Raw genomic sequence first — 16,204 nt, forward strand, 5'->3', positions numbered from 1 at the left:
TACACTAACTTTCTGAGTTTTACATGTACTTTGGTTTCTTTATTTTTCTTATTAAGTAGTTCAGTTTATTTGCATCAGGTAGAAAATGAGGAGAATGCATGGGTTGGTACAAAGTCCAGGCACGAAAATGAACCTGCTGTTAAGGGAACTGCACTGTGCCCACCATTCGATGGGTCTGAGATAGTGATACTAAAGGTAAGAAAGATGTAATGGACAGCCAAAGCAGGCGCTCCATCGGCATTAGCTTTCATTATTAGGCAGAGAGACTAGAGGTGAAAACCAGCCTCGGGACCGGTGATACTTCATAGCTTAGTAAACTGCGACACAAAGGTCGCCTCCGAGTAATGCACAAGCCTACAAGCATGCTGGCGCTTTTCCTATGTGTTCCCAAAGATTGGCCACGGCATTGTTTACAAAATTCCTTGCACCAAATGCTACGCGAGCTACATTGGTGAAACAAAAAAACAATAAAACGACGTCCGCAACTTCAAAATAAACCGCAACTTGGTAACTGAATAGTATTCCAAAGACGCAGACCAACGAAACCGCTGCCCTCGGAACCAAAACGTAACCAAAAAACCCTCTTACTGGTGTCTTGGCATATTTAAACGACCCTAAGCAGTGTCAGCCATGCAATGGGGAAACCTCCCCCTTGCGCACAGGGACTTTGCTTCGTAGCCCACAGAAGAAAAGATGCCAGCGACTGTCCGTGACTGTGAAAAATTTTTGTCATTTGTGAACCTAGTGCGCTGTCTCCTTGCAGCCATCTGGGTTTTTGGTGCAATGCGAGTGTGCTACATGAGCTAGGAGTGCACTTCATCTGGTTTTGATAGAAAAATTAACCATGGCACTGCTGCTATGCACTGCAGTTTTATCAGTGGGGGGATTTTCTAACATGTACGGTCTGGACTGCTAGCCACCTGTTGTGTGTGAAGCTTTGTGAAATGAGAGTGGTGTTGGCAGGCACTGTTACAGTCTCCTAGTGCAATCAGGCCTTTTCAAACACAGCCGCATGGTGCATGTGCACCCTGCCTCCTCTGCCCTCTCCCATTCTGTACCGGTTGAAATTAAAGCACCATTTTCTGCTGGTTGAGCACATTGGCAGCATGTTGAACTAATTTAACTGTTGCATAAGGAGCAAGATAAGGGGGACATGTTGGCTTCAGAGCTCTCGGAGACTAGCACAAAAAAAAGACTCGGATATCAATTGCTGCAGAAGAGAGGGAGAAAAAGACAGTGAAAAAAAAAACAAAAAATTGGGCAATGTCATTTTCAAGTAGAATGCCAAGAGCCTGTTTCCTACCCCAAACTCATAAGCTCACTTCATTCATAGCGCAATAAATGTTCCATTTGCAATTATCCTTTCCCTGCAAGGTCGTTTGAATGTTTTCATGTAGCATGTATTTGGACATACTTAGCATGCTCATATTCTATATGTTTTGGGGGGAACTTCTGTTAAGGTGAAATCTGATAAGACAAAATTTTTTGGTCACTTTAAGTTTGTCATAAAGCGAGTCTACAAGTGTTGTGTTAGTTTCTTTTTAGCCCACAGAGCTTGCAAACTAGCCTTCTTGTGTCTGGTCACATTTGTTGATATTGTTGATATTTTATGTGTGTTTAGGCAGGAGCATCAGAAGTGGAAGCACACACGAGGCCGTTGTTTTGTACTGCAGTCCTGAGGAGTCGGGTCTTGAACTCTCCCTTGACCCTCAAGTTGTGCGGAGTATCAGCACAGGCAGGAAAATGAAGGTAGTGCCTTGTACTTCAAGTTTGTCTTTGTATTGTTGCTATTTTTGTGGTTACCTTGATGTTAATTTGTGAGTTTTCCTTTACCAGGTGTTTCCGTGAGCACTTTCAAAAATTTCCAAAAAAGGCTTTTTAGAGTGAAAAGATGACTTTTGCAGCATAGTTTACCAGTGTTGGTGGATACCAGAAAGCCGGGGAATTGTTACTTATGGTAAGCTTTATGGTAATTATTTTTAATAATTAACTTTTTAACTAGTAGAGTTAGGCACCTAGTTGCAATTAGAGATGTGTAGCCGGTCGTTAGTAATAGCCATGCAAGTTTTTAGAATTTAGATAGCGCGATTACCCTTGGTGCTGTGGCTCGACGTTATGTGCACTGGAAGGGTTGCTTTGTTTGCTTTCGAAAGCGCATGTATTTTCACACGATGCAGCCAAGTTTAGTCGAGCCACAGCAGTGAGGGTAATCGCGTTTTCGAAATTAAAAAAACTGATATGGCTACAAATCAAATAAAGACTGGCTACAAATCTCTAACTGCAACTAGGTGCCTGACTCTGTTAGTTGAAAAGTTAATTACTAAAAACTAGTTGACAACCTTACTACCTAAGACGATTCACCGGTTTTCTGGTGTCCACCAACATTGGGAATACTATGCCACAAAAGCCATACTTTTACCCCAAAAAGCCTATTTTTGGAAATTTTTGAAAGTGTTCACTGAAACACACGCTATATTGGATTGTGGTCAAACAGGTTGTTTTTGAGTATTGTCTCTTAGTGTTTTAAAAGAATTGGGCTGTTCAAGACGGAGCATTCACAGACATCATTGTTAACTGGCCTCAAGCAAGCTGTGTGCATATTTGGCATGTATATGGTCTAGATAGGAATGCCGGTTCAAAATAAGATTTTGCATTGTGGCACTTTCTACTTAGGTTTACTGTGTATTTGTTTGGACTGCCTGTGATGATGCTAAAGCCCCTCGTATTGCCCTGTCTCTCATAGCTTGTTCAGCGACGTATCCAGTCTGGCCGAGTTCTACTTGTAAAGCATAGCCACGTTGTCATTCTTCTGCACTCTGGCCACCTCTGCCTGGTGCCTGCCAAGAGCCATCTCAATTCTACCTTCTGTCAACCCTTTGTGAAAGGAGCTAGAGTGTCTGTTTGGACTTGGAGGTGAGTGAGACTGCATGTTCATGCTGCATGTTTTCAGCTTCAGCTCTTGCTTCTTTATTGGGCTTTTTCTTCATTTCATTCAGCTGTGCATCTTTACTAGCTACTGAAATTGTGTAGTGTCCTTTATTTGAAGCAAAAGCTACTTGCTTACAAAGATTTTTAACCAAATCCAATCTGCACTGCCTTGTAATTTGATGGAGGGTTTTCTAAAAAATTTTAGTGCGGGCTTTTGGATTAATAGGCTCAGTTCCAGCTTGGTTTTTTTGGCAGTGAAACATTAGCGAAGCGCATTGTCATGATTACGGGGTCATTCTTGACTCCACAAATTCTGAAATTTCAACTGCTGTTTTCTCAGCAGAGAAACCATCTTTCATAAGGGGTTAATGTGGTATTGGGAGTGGGGAGAGGCCCATCTATTCACTTGAGATACAAAAGTGCCTTGTTCAGGAAATTTTGGATATAGCATTGGTTTAGATGAATTCTCAGGTGTCACGAACAGTGTGAAAACATGTCAAGTTTTTTGTAAAATAATCTGCTTAATATGAACCACTTTCTTCTTCTTCCGAGACAACTTGTACAGCGACCATGAATCATTCGGCTTTGCATAGTGGTATAGCAGAACCCGATTATATCAAACTCTGTTAGATCAAATTATCTTTTATATAAACAATTCTGAGTACCGTACAGCTACAATGTGAATGTGTAGAAAAATGTGCGGCCACATCATACAAGAATTTGCAGTCATATCCGATAGATCGAACTTTGTCTGTCGGCCTAGATACGAATAAATTTTTTTGACTACAGCGGAGCCACGATTACGAGTCGCTCTTTTATGCTGCAACACACGTTTTTAAGATGAATTAGCGCAACCCCAGTGGTTGTGCTGCTAGTGGCATCACGGTAAGAAAGAAATATTAAACAAGACATTTTTCATGCCTAAAATGGGAAAACCAAGATTGTCTTGGCCTGTGTATGGTTGTAGGAGTGCAGCAAAACAAATGAGGTAAAAATAAATGAAACAGTCAATAAAAAGTTGGCTGCACAAAAGAAAACAACAAGCGAGAAACCAATATGGTGAATAAGGCATTCAAAGTTGACCACCACATTTACTTCTCCTGAAGGCAGCATGGTTGGAGTCCTTAGCATCCTCTTGAATGCAGTGTTTCTTGGCTACCTCTTTCTGCGCACGGTGTGGTTTTTGACTGGTGGTAGTCGACTGTTGCGTGCTAGCAACTGATACGAAGTACTCGGCTGCACATCCATGTTTCCCAACTAGAAAGCCACTTTCCGCACTTGTGCTGCCAGCAGAGCTTGAAGAGCTCGGATGCTCATCGGTGACGTCTTCCATGAGAAATTCACTTGCAGCAGTTCGCAGAGAAGTCTTCTCACCATTCTTGGCCATTGGCGACTTGTGCTTCTGGCTGTCCTAATAATGTCATTTTGTGCTTATTTTTAAAGGATTGTTGGTCTGTGATCGCAGAAGTACAAACCCAAAGACAGCATTTCCACTATTTTATGGTGCTACCGAAACAATATATAGTCTGAGAAAATCAAACCGGTCACAAGAGGTGACGCTGTTTTATAGGCTTCCCCGTGAAATCCACTGGTTGCTAGGGGCAGCCGCAGGGAGACCAATGCTGACGCGTGGCAGTCACACGACAAGACCTTGGAATTTTTGTTTTTTGCATCATTGCTTTTGGAGGTGGCGTCGAGCTTGAGTAGTAGATTTGAAGGCAAAGAAATAAGCTTTACGTCGAGGCCAAGACAGCTCCCATTGGTTGCGGTTAAAAACGCGCCCATTTTTCTACCGTTTCAAGACATAAGGCATGCACCACCGTACTTGGTAAAACAATTTTTTTGGAGTTCTTCATGATAGATTTCTGCAAAGAAACTTCTTGACAAAAGAGGAAACGAGTCATATGAATAGATACTCAGACTTTTGAAAAACAGAATTTTTTGTGCATTTTTGTGATCTGAAAGCTGCATCCACCCTCAAGGTGGATTCACATGAAAAAATTGTCTCAGCTGCTATGGTGTCTCAGTGGTTATGGCACTCGGCTGCTGACCCGAAAGATGCAGGTTCGATACCTGCCACAGCGATCGAATTTCGATGGAGGCGAAGTTCTGGAGGCCCGTGTACTGTGCGATGTCAGTGCACGTTAAAGAACCCCAGGTGGTCGAAATTTCCTCAGCCCTTCACTACAGCGTCCTTCATAGCCTGAATCTATAGTCAAGTCCACTTATAACAATATTCAAGTGCCATGGAAATACCATTGTTATAACCAATAATTGTTATGACAGGGTTGTGCCAAAAAAAAAAGAAAGGATGACAAACTTCAGAGCATTTATTGACAGTAAATACCCAGAGGGGTTTGATTGTTCTAATGCCTGTAAAAGCTCGTTAAATCGAACTTCAGGGAACCGGAACAATGTTCACCGTTCACCGATGACCAAAGCACCGCCATCACTGCGCCACCGGGAGCTTTGCGCACCTCCACGTCACAGGAATCAAGCCGGCTTTTTGGAAGCTATTCTTATGAGAAATTCAAGAAGCATGCAGAACCAAGGGTGCGGTGACAGCTGACAAGAGAAAAACCACGCTGGCTGCATGTGCGTGCGCTGCACTGACTGATTAGGGGTACGCATGGCGTGCGTAGCCAATGCAGCAATGCAGAAGCTCTCCTGACGCGATGACGCCTGCCTCTTTTGCTTTCGTGGTGTTGCTGCGCCAGCTTAGTCCATTGTTCGGCCCCACACATGCACGCTTTTGTGTTGTAAGCATGGTTTTGCTGGTGTGGTTGTAGCATTTCTTTTCTTTTTCTGTAATGGTTGACACTCAATTACCAGATTTAATTGTTATAACCAATAATGTGCCTTGACAGCATTGCTATAAGCAGTTTATTTTACCATACAACACATGGCAAAGCTGATGGTGCCTTGACCGACCATTGTTATATCCGATATATTGTTATAACCAGTATTGTTATAAGTGGACTTGACTGTATATGTGATGTTAAACCACCATAAACAACCAAACAAACGAACCACTGTTTTGCAGCCCAGGTGTCACGTGACATCCCAATTCCACTCTGTGAGGTCTGTGCCTGGCCGGCGTATGAGAAAGGCCGCGTGCACGTCTAATCTGCTTACTGCTACTCCTCCGCCCTTCGCCTCTGCATGGGTGACAAATAAATTAGGCGTGCGCACAGTGCATGTGCAGTAGCCGTGCTACTTTCACCAGGGTTGCAGGCTAGGTGCCTGCAATGGAGCGAAGGTGGGATGTCGCAGGATGCGTGGTTCATGGTGTCCGTGGGCCAATGGTCAGTTGTATGGATCTGCCTTAACTACCATTACTTAAAGCTCATATCTTGAATTCCCGTATTGGCTGCGTGGAAAACCATATGAAAATACAGCAAGGCATAAAAAAATGTCCATGTTGCTTTCTTCATCATTTGTGCCACTAATCTATAGATTTTATTCCCTGCCACAGGTTGTGTGGAAATGTCTCGATTGGCTGCACAAAGGCCGCTGCTGATCGACTGAAGCATATGGAAGCTGCTGATATCATCTCCCAGAAGGAGAAAGCAGCAATGGCAAGCAATGTTATGATGCAACCGAGCAGACACGACTTGCAGGCTGCAGGAGTCATATCAGAAAGGAATGGCAACCAGTCTGTCGAGAAATGTGACATTGGGGTGCAGCCATGTAAACGAAAAGGATTACAGTCTGAAACAATCAGTGACAAAGATGGCTTTGAAGAAGCTGTGGAGTCGGATGACAGCAGTGCTGATGTACCTGCACTTGAAGATGATTCGGTAAGTTTTTGTTGCTTTTTGAATCGTTGTTTCGCATTTTGGCTGAGAGAGAAGTTATGCTTGCTTAGCTTAGCTTAGCGACACTGTAGCAGGGCATCTGTCACACTGGTCTTGAGAATTTTTTTTTTCTTTGGTAAAGGTCATTGCAACAAATTACACAGTTGCTTAGATAGTCTTTTGGTTCGTCAGGAGAGCTGTTGGTGGGACTTGTTAAATTTGATCAACTTTCAGGAGTCTGGAACTAGCTTTTAGTAAAGCAAATTTCAAAGTAGTGGGCCGCTGCTTTTTGAGCTCTGCAAGCAAGTCGCTATAGTCACTATAGTTCTCCATAAAGTCAGCAATAAAATTCCAATACGGAAAGGTGTCAGGCAGGGAGACACGATCTCGCCAATGCTCTTCACTGCCTGCTTACAGGAGGTATTCCGGGGACTGGAATGGGAAGAGTTGGGGATAAGAGTTAATGGAGAATACCTGAGTAATTTGCGATTCGCTGATGACATTGCCTTGCTAAGCCACTCAGGACAAGAACTGCAAAGCATGATCAACCAGTTAGACAGGCAGAGCAGAACGGTGGGGCTAAGAATTAACATGCAGAAAACCAAAGTAATGTTCAACAGCCTAGCAAGGGAACAGCAGTTCGCAATTGGTAGCGAGGTGCTGGAAGTAGTAAGAGAATATGTCTACTTAGGGCAGGTAGTGACCGCAGATCCGGATCATGAGAGGGAAATAACTAGAAGAATAAGAATGGGGTGGAGCGCATATGGCAGGTTCTCTCAGATCATGAATGGTAGCTTACCAATATCCCTGAAGAGAAAAGTATACAACAGCTGTATCCTACCGGTACTCACCTATGGGGCAGAAACGTGGAGGCTAACAAAGAGGGTTCAGCTTAAGTTAAGAACAACGCAGCGAGCTATGGAAAGGAAAATGATAGGTGTAACGTTAAGAGATCGGAAGAGGGCGGAGTGGGTGAGGGAACAAACGCGGGTTAATGACATCTTAGTTGAAATCAAGAAGAAGAAATGGGCTTGGGCAGGGCATGTAATGCGAAGGCAAGATAACCGCTGGTCCTTAAGGGTAACGGAGTGGATTCCAAGAGAAAGCAAACGTAGCAGGGGACGGCAGAAAGTTAGGTGGGCGGATGAGATTAAGAAGTTTGCGGGGATACAGTGGCGGCAACTGACAAAGGACAGGGTTAATTGGAGAGACATGGGAGAGGCCTTTGCCCTGCAGTGGGTGTAGTCAGGCTGATGATGATGATGATGATGATGAAGCAAGTCGCAGTTTAGGGAAACTGTTCAAGTAGATACGAAGTGTAAGAGTGAATGGAGTGTCCACTCTAAGCACATATGTCCTAGTACTTATCTCAGAGTTTTTTTGCGTGTATGGGCACCAATCAGCAAGAGTTTACTGTCATAGCACATAAAGGCAGCAAGCAGGTCATGTAATCTTTGCCTATATTTTGCTGGTCACGATTTATGTTTGCTTTGTGTATTTGCAGGAGACTGCTGGTGAAACTGCATCTAGTGGTAAAGTGAAGGAAGACATGCAGACTTTTCGCGCTATGTGAGTTTTTATCATTTTTTTTCCCACTGTTCAAGGTTTCTGCTTTCGTCTCTAGAGCAGATTCAGCTTATTTTTCTTTCTTTCATGTAAGGACTTTTGCTGCCCCCCCCCCCCCCCCCTCTCTTTCCCTCCCCCCCTGCAGGCCACAGATTTCTTTTTAGCTGATAAAAATGGAAGATGTTGTTTCACTCTAGTGAACGCTCTTATTGCCTTCTTTCCCAGGAGCACATCACTTTTCGATGTAGTTCCCACTAGTGGCGATGCACTTCCCCCAGTGGTGCTCTAGTCTGTTTATGAAATTGTTGAGTCCTACCTCTTGCAGTGCTGATTCATACCACAGGCATCCTTGGAAGCGGCGCAGGTGTTTTTAAGGCTGCGGTATAACTCGGTGGTATGAATCTTACAGGGTCGCAGAAAATATATGTTCATCTTGAAATTCGTATTATCTAAAACAAAACAAACAGTCTGTAAGCAGAAGCATTGTAAATGCATTCACGAAGATCTGTTTATGGCTGACGAGATTAATTTACAGCCGCGTCAGTGTGCCATGTGCGCCACCGTTTGCGCTTCGCAATGCGTATTGCACAGTGGCGATTGCGATGTCTGTGATGTATGGGCTGTGCGCCACGGCTCACTCACAGTATCAGTGATCACTTCACTCATCGTGTATGCAGCGCAGCTAGCGATTACAGTGCCGGGTGTGTGCGAACAGCACACCACCACTGACTGCTCGCGATGCAGCCCGCATGACTGGTGATTGTCAAGGTACGACTCCCACTGCTGCTGGTAACCCATTGGTTTCCTCAAATGGGTACAAGCAGTGGCCCGGCCCGGCCTGGTGCTTGGCTTCCCAGTGTGCATTGCTTGGGAAAGAGCCTACACCCTCAGATCCCACCACTGTGAGCCTTAACAAGTACTGCTCTTAAAAAGGGCCACAAGTGGGCTTTACCGCTTGAGGCAGATTTAAGTTGTTTGATGGTGGAACAAATCTTTGACCTGTCAACGCAAAAGTTTGGTCCAAGACCATTTTCCAAGCATTTCACTTCAGAAAAGCCAAGCATCAGGCTGGGGAAAATCTTGTACCCATTAGAAAATCGGTGGGTACCAGCAACCCTGGGGATCGAACTCGGTGTCTCCTGAATGCAAAAATGGTGCTGCACCACGAGAACACATCGGTAATGTGTTGACAGCGCTTAGTGCTCAAGGGTAGGTCACGGCTGATGCGGCTGATGTCAGCAGTGGATATAAATGTTTTTTTTAAAAAGTACTGCAAATGAAAGAAAAGAAAAAATTGTCAATTGTACATCATTCTGTAAAATACAGTGGAAATTACCATATATTCAGCATTTAAAAAAAAGTTGTAAAATTTTTTTACTTTAGCTCTGTTCATTTTTCTGTTCTAACATTTTTTTCTGAATGCCATCACCTGTACTTGAGAAGTTGTGCACAAACAATTCTGAAAATTGCTATTGCTGAAAGAAGCTGTTTGATAGGGGTGTGTGAATATTTTCGAGTACGAATCGAATGCGAATATGCCCACCTTTCATCATTGCATCTGCCATTACGCGTGCATCAGAGGTGTGTGGCCTGCAATTCACCAACCATGCAATAGGCGGGATATTTACATGATTGCTTGCCCTGCCAGTGATGCTTTGACTTGTGCCCCCTTCGAGGGCCCCGTGCAGAATTCTGCAAGGGGGCTTTTGCGCATATCACAGTTGCCCAGAACAACATATCTTGAAGAGCTCACACTTGAAGAGGTAACAAGACGAGCGCTATGGTCATGGGCAGTAAGTATGAAACACAATATCGAAGGATCGAGTGTTTACCACGAGTTTTTGTTTACCACGAATGTTTAAGTGTTAGTTGTGGTGTGAGAGCAAAAAGTATTTAGCTGTGTGCACCTATTCGATGCTGGAGTGCTTTCTGCTTTTTAAGTGTGCATTGGTGCATCCAGGTGCGCAGCAGTGCTGTCATTGTGTGCTTTAGCGTCTTGGCACTCCGTCAAGTTTGCCGAGTGAGCCACCACCACCGGAGCTCACATCAAAACATAAACTAAACATGTGATGTTATCGGTGTGCAGTACCGTGGCATTGTCGAGGTCTGCTGCTGCAGATGACGACACCACACCATGATAGCGCGAAACTGAGGAACAAGCTAAGAAAAGCTAATGCTTGAAACAAATGGCAGGTTGCACCAAGTTAGCAAATCAGATTTTTTTTTTTTCTCTCGCTCTGTTTAATATATTATAATTATTTAGTCACATACATTTCCACTACATTGCGATACGAGATTACACGGTCTGTATTTACACGGTCTGGTTTTGGCTGCGGGACCGGCCTTCATCATAAAGGATAAATTGGGAACCTTGGCATCCCTGAGTACGATGAATTATTTTCTTAAGAGCAGTAAAATTTTAGTCTGGAGTTTATGCCTGTGAGGATATTTGAAATGCATGCCTTCATTGAGACCATGTTATCTTATTGCAGTGTGTTTGTACACCTTCTTTGCTTCTGTCAGTCTTGGTTACTGGCTCTATTTGTTGCTTTAAAGCTGTGCTGTGCCTCTGAAATGATTGATGTTGTATTTTAGAGTGCAGCTGCTGTAGCTCTTAACTAATGCTGTCTGTTCTGATTTTTCAGTGTGAGATCCGTGGAGAGACTACAACTCAAAGTGACTCTTGAGACTGGCTGCAAGGGCCGTGTGCACGTCAGCTTTATTGATGAACACCCAGAGGAGGTGAGCTTCTTATTTCAAGCTTGACAGCAACTAGAGGGGTCTAAATTGGGAATCCAGTCACGTTTGAGTACTTGGGTTAATATTTATAAATAGTTTTACACAATTTCTTGAAGTCTTAGCAGCTTCACTTGTGCTGTAAAACATGGAGGTACTAATGAAAGACTGCTCTTAGTCCTTTTTATTTATTTAAAAATGCTGTCATTCTCCTGGGAAGATATTTTTGCTTTAGGAAAGGGCAATGCACAAAAGTTACACATAGTTATGAAAATAATTAGCAGCAAGAACAGTTCTTTAAAAAGAAAAGAACAGTACTTAATAACAAAAGAAAATGAAATCTTAATGCAACACAAGAAAGAAAAAGTGTTCCAGTGCACATTAGCAACACCAGTTGAAAATTGTTCAGAAAGATGATACCTCATTAATATGACCTAAATATAGTTATTCATCATTGCATCAGAAAAATTAGTTAAAAACGTCTGAATAAAAATACAGGAAGAATGCAAGGCATGTGAATATTATAAGACAATGAGTTGTTTTCCAGCCAGTATTGTTTACTGATATGAACTTGGGGACTCGAAATTTTTAGTACAGTAAACCTTGATGTAACAAACTTAGTGTAATCATGAAGTATTCCAGTTTTCGCATCCATAGAACACTGTGTATTTTTATCCGCTATATAACGATATATATCTTGCTGCAATTTCAGTGTAACGAAATTTTACTGCTGGCATAGCACGTTTTGGCAGAGCACGTACACGTGGCTGCGCTTGGGTGGATACCAATGAGTAATTACTGCCTTATTACAAATTTACTCCACCTTGGGGGGATTCCCCTAAACATTTGACCGACGTATAGTACAGTACAGTGGTTAATTTGAACCTAATTCGCATTTCTGGATAATTCGAACTGTACAACTAGGTCCGTTCACGCTCCATTGGAGTCCGTAAAACATAGCTTGTTAATTTGAATGTGAATGGGCATCGCCACTGATAATTCGATCTACGTGCCGCTGTGCCTGGGTAGCCTGATCATGTGGCGAACCAAGAAATGCTCCTGTGTGGCTACACTGCCTGCTTGGAGGAGATGTGAAGAGGGTAAAATTGGCGTTCGAGGTGTGAGGCAAGGTAAATGGGAGAGGGAGCTCGCTCTGTGTGTTGTCGGTTGCAAAGTGATGGCAACTGCATGACCTCTGCTTGCTTATATGTGTTGATCTCAAATTTTTCCGTAGCTTGCTGTGTAGCTTTTGCTGTTGAGCAATGGATGACGTGACCAGCGAAAATAGGGTATCTCCAAAAAGCACAACACACTCATTGCTGTGGCAGTTTGTGACTCACGCTCGGTAGGTTGGAAAGTCGGACAGCATAGTACATGTGGCCGTTGTGACCACTTTCGCTTTTTGGTCTTTAACGGTTGTGCAACATTGCGACATGCAAGTACCGTATTTACCCAATTCCAACGCGCACCTTTTTTCGGGGAAAATACGTCTCAAAATCGCATGCGCGTTGGATTCGAGTGCAAACCGAAACTGCCCCATAGCTGCCCATCGTCATCGCCATTATACGATGTGGGAGCTCACTAACTGCTGGAAACATGGGAGCACGTTTGCTCGTCGTTTTCTGCGTCGCAGGAGCCGTTTTCAACCGGTGTGGCGCTTGTCATTGGTCGCGTGCTCAGCGACCACGGACCGCGTTCACGACGACGGTATCCCGTGCACTGCCGCGGGCGGACGCCTCATCACTGCCGTTGCACGATCAAGATACGCGGATCGAAGAATATGTTGATGAAACAACGGTTGTCGGGAACGCGTCATTTCGGCGGTAAAGTTCCAAAAACGATGAGACTCCTTTCTGTTTTGCGGCCGACTCTCTGACAGAGATTACATCGTCCGCAGGCGGGGCACGCCGCGCCGCTGACGAGGTCGTGCATCATGCCGATCTCACAGATAACAGCGCTCCCGCGCCCGTTTTTACAGTCGAAGATCTTTATCTTTCGCTCAGACGCACTGACGAAGTCATGGATGCTCCGCAAGAAGCATCGCCGTTGCCGCAGTTACGCCTAGCAGCAGACGAACCTCCCGTAACCGGAGCTCTCCGCTTGCGCTTGGGGCGTCTTCCTTTATACTGATGCTTTGTCAGGAAATTGCATGAGCGAAAATCTCGTTTCTCAGTCACATCCATAGCGGAGATAGGAGAAAAACCCGGGCAGAAGCGTTGGTTCACGTCTCGGTGGCGGCAGAACGAAGAAAGAGCGTCTGCGCCCGACCGTGCGGTGGAATGCTCGTAGCCAATGGAACGGCTCCGATCGTACCACGTGATTTGAAGGGCCAGTCGCGACGCTCGACTTGGGCGGGAAACGATCTTTTTTTTCGTATTTTTATCAAGAATGCGCCGCTGCCGAAGTGGCTTCTCGTAGACGATGGGTAGGCCTACTTCCCCGCGAATATTCAAGAGCGGGCGACGCCGTGGAGCGAAATGCCGCGTTCCCGAAATTCGGTCAAATTCGCACTTTCGCGAGCCACCGCGAGTGCTTTAATAGTATTTTTTTACTAACTTCCCATTGATTATCGGCTTTGATTTTTTTACACATAAAAGAAGAGGCTTGGGGGAATACAAGACGCAAGAAAATACAAAATCGACTTTATCGAAAAAAATCGCGGTTTTTTCACCCGCATCTCCCCTTAAAATATAAAAACGGTTGCAAATTATTTTCATTCGTGGAAGTCACATGCACGTTAGAAGCGGGGCTTGTAGTTTTTTTTTTTTCATTACCAATATCGGGCGCGCGTTAGAATCGGGGCTTGAAAATTTTTTTTTTTTTGGTGGCGTAAATTTGGGTGCGCGTTGGAATCGGGGGCGCGTTGGAATTGGGTAAATACGGTACTTACTTGCGAGTCGCGGAGGTTGCACTGTTGTTTTGGTCAAAAAGCGGCACTTGCGGGACAGTTGCATGCTGCTAGATTTTCCAGCCTTGCGACCGTACTCACGGACGGTTGCGCACCCTTCACAACCCTTGTGCAGATGTTCAGACGTACTGAATGCCACTCGCCTCTTCAGTTTTGAAGGCGAAGAAGAAGCCTTCTGATAAGTTTGGGCTTTAGTGCAGAGTGTGTTGGCTGTTGCCTAATGGGGGAAAAAGCAGTAAGTGATAACTGAATACTTCATAGAGCGGTTTTAAATGTTGCGTGCTGCTGCAAGTGTCTAGGTGTGGAACGCTACCATTGTCTGCCGTAAACACTGATTGGATGTAGCTGTTGAGTTTGTTCGTGGCATTTTGGTTTTCTTCTCCTGGGCTGAAGCTGGGTTTCTGATTTTTGGGGTTAAGGTAGTCCCAAAATCTCTTGCGGGATTTTTTTTTTTTTAAGTTGGGTGAGGGAGGGGGGTAAAATTTCAAAAACTTTATAAGTTTTCCTTTATTCTTATTTTTATTTTTTTGCCACCGCGGTGGCTCAGTGGTTGTGGTGCTCGGCTGCTGACCCAAAAGACGCGGGTTCGATCCCGGCCGCGGCAGCTAGAATTTCTTTGGAGGAGAAATTCTAAAGAGAGAGAGAAATTCTAGGAGGAGAAATTCTAGAGGTACTGTGCGATGTCAGTGCACGTTAAAGAACCCCAGGTGGTCGAAATTTCCGGAGCCCTCCACTACGGCGTCTCTCATAGCCTGAGTCGCTTTGGGATGTTAAACCCCATTAAACCAAACCAATCTTATTTTTATTTTTTTTGCATTTTTTATTCCTTGAGACTGTGGGCACCTTGTGAGCAATGACCTTGTTTTATGTTAGCCTGCAAGCTGTTTGTTCTATTTGCATAATTTCATGTAACTTGTGGTGCTGTGGTTCAGGTAACCCAATATAGTGGGTTGGTGCCACTTGGGCCCACTAGGATCAATTGGCCCTAGTGGGCCTTCCAAAGAAAGGTCTTATAATATGGCTCTGGGCTAAGGAGTGCGCTTCACTTTGTGCGGTCTGGTTTTTTGTTGCCACCCTGGTTCATTAGGTGTGCAGATGTCATGAAGTTACATTGGCTCTCTTAGATGAGTACTGATGCCAACAGCTGACTGGTGAGTGATATAATGCTGAGCCTGGCCCATCTGTGCTTGCAGGGGGAGAGCCCTCTGAAGAGGTTTGAGCCAGGTGATGAGATAGAGGTGTATGTGCTGAAGCGCGTGATTCCTCTGCACAGCCGGGCATTGGCCATTACTGGCCGCAGAAACTTCTGTGAATGTAGCCTCTTCCCAGCCCAGTGTACCGACTTTGCTCCTGCACCAGGCAGCGAAGTCTTTGGATACTTCTCCCATGTGAGTACTGTTGCTAGCTATTGGCCTGACAGTCGTTTTGAGAGCAAAGCAAGCCTGTCTTCGGCAGGCTTAAACAGAGACTGCTTTTGTGTTGCATTCAGTGGAAGTGCTCAGGACCAATTTTTCTGCCTCTCTGACACCATCAAAAATAGGACCTAGACACAACGACAGCAGTAAGCAAGGGAGCTATTGATCGATCAAACATTTCTTTTAGATGATCAAACATTTCTTTTAAATGACTGTGTGGCCTGTTAACAGGGTTAAAATCCTGGTGTGACTGCTGCCTCATGCTTACTCAACATAGCACTGTTGTATCCCAGTAGCTTGGTTGACTGCTTCACCTGCAGGCAATGTTGACATTGGGATAGCTGTGGAAAACTCGCTGATCTAATTACCTCTCTTGACGTCTGCTTACATTTATTGCCGACAGGCGTGTCTGATAATTGCAATTCTCAAATACAATGCAAATAGGAGTACACGGCTCGTAAACAAAACCTCAAAACAGGCAGCTGTGGAGGATTTTTCGTTTTATAGAACTCCTGTTTCATTTTGGGCGTAAACTAGAGGCAGCACAGCACACAAGTGGGACCTTCCATTCTCTGTTGCTCTCCTTGCTCCGACTGCTGTTCACCGGTGGGTGTGAGTGCACGCTCCAGAGTTGTGTAGTTTTCTGGTGAAGAATAGGGTGGTCAGAATTTGTAGAATTCGTTGAGCCATACTGCTGAAAAATTCTAAAAACTGATATGGCTATAGATGGCAGCCTGCTTTAAATATCTAATTACAAACTTTTCAGAAATTGTATATTTATTAAGGTGGAAACTTGGGCTAGTTGGAAAGCGTTTGATTCATATTTGCTAGCGCTTAGTGAACACACGGGACAA

The 16,204-nt window shown here is 44.4% G+C and overlaps 1 protein-coding gene across 2 annotated transcripts in view; it reads left to right on the forward strand.

Moving 5' to 3' along the window:
- Positions 1–16,204, forward strand: part of Rrp5 (Ribosomal RNA Processing 5) — an 86,016-nt gene that overhangs the window by 46,291 nt on the left and 23,521 nt on the right. For both annotated transcript variants that reach the window (XM_089578845.1, XM_089578846.1), the window contains 6 exons: positions 1,622–1,749; positions 2,744–2,913; positions 6,404–6,728; positions 8,230–8,294; positions 10,937–11,033; positions 15,129–15,323. In XM_089578845.1, the coding sequence (XP_089434971.1) occupies positions 1,622–1,749; positions 2,744–2,913; positions 6,404–6,728; positions 8,230–8,294; positions 10,937–11,033; positions 15,129–15,323 (980 nt within the window). The remainder of the gene's footprint in view (positions 1–1,621; positions 1,750–2,743; positions 2,914–6,403; positions 6,729–8,229; positions 8,295–10,936; positions 11,034–15,128; positions 15,324–16,204) is intronic.

The sequence above is a fragment of the Amblyomma mixtum genome, chromosome 3, assembly GCF_055824585.1.
Source record: "Amblyomma mixtum isolate Tamu chromosome 3, ASM5582458v1, whole genome shotgun sequence".
Taxonomy (NCBI): domain Eukaryota; kingdom Metazoa; phylum Arthropoda; class Arachnida; order Ixodida; family Ixodidae; genus Amblyomma; species Amblyomma mixtum.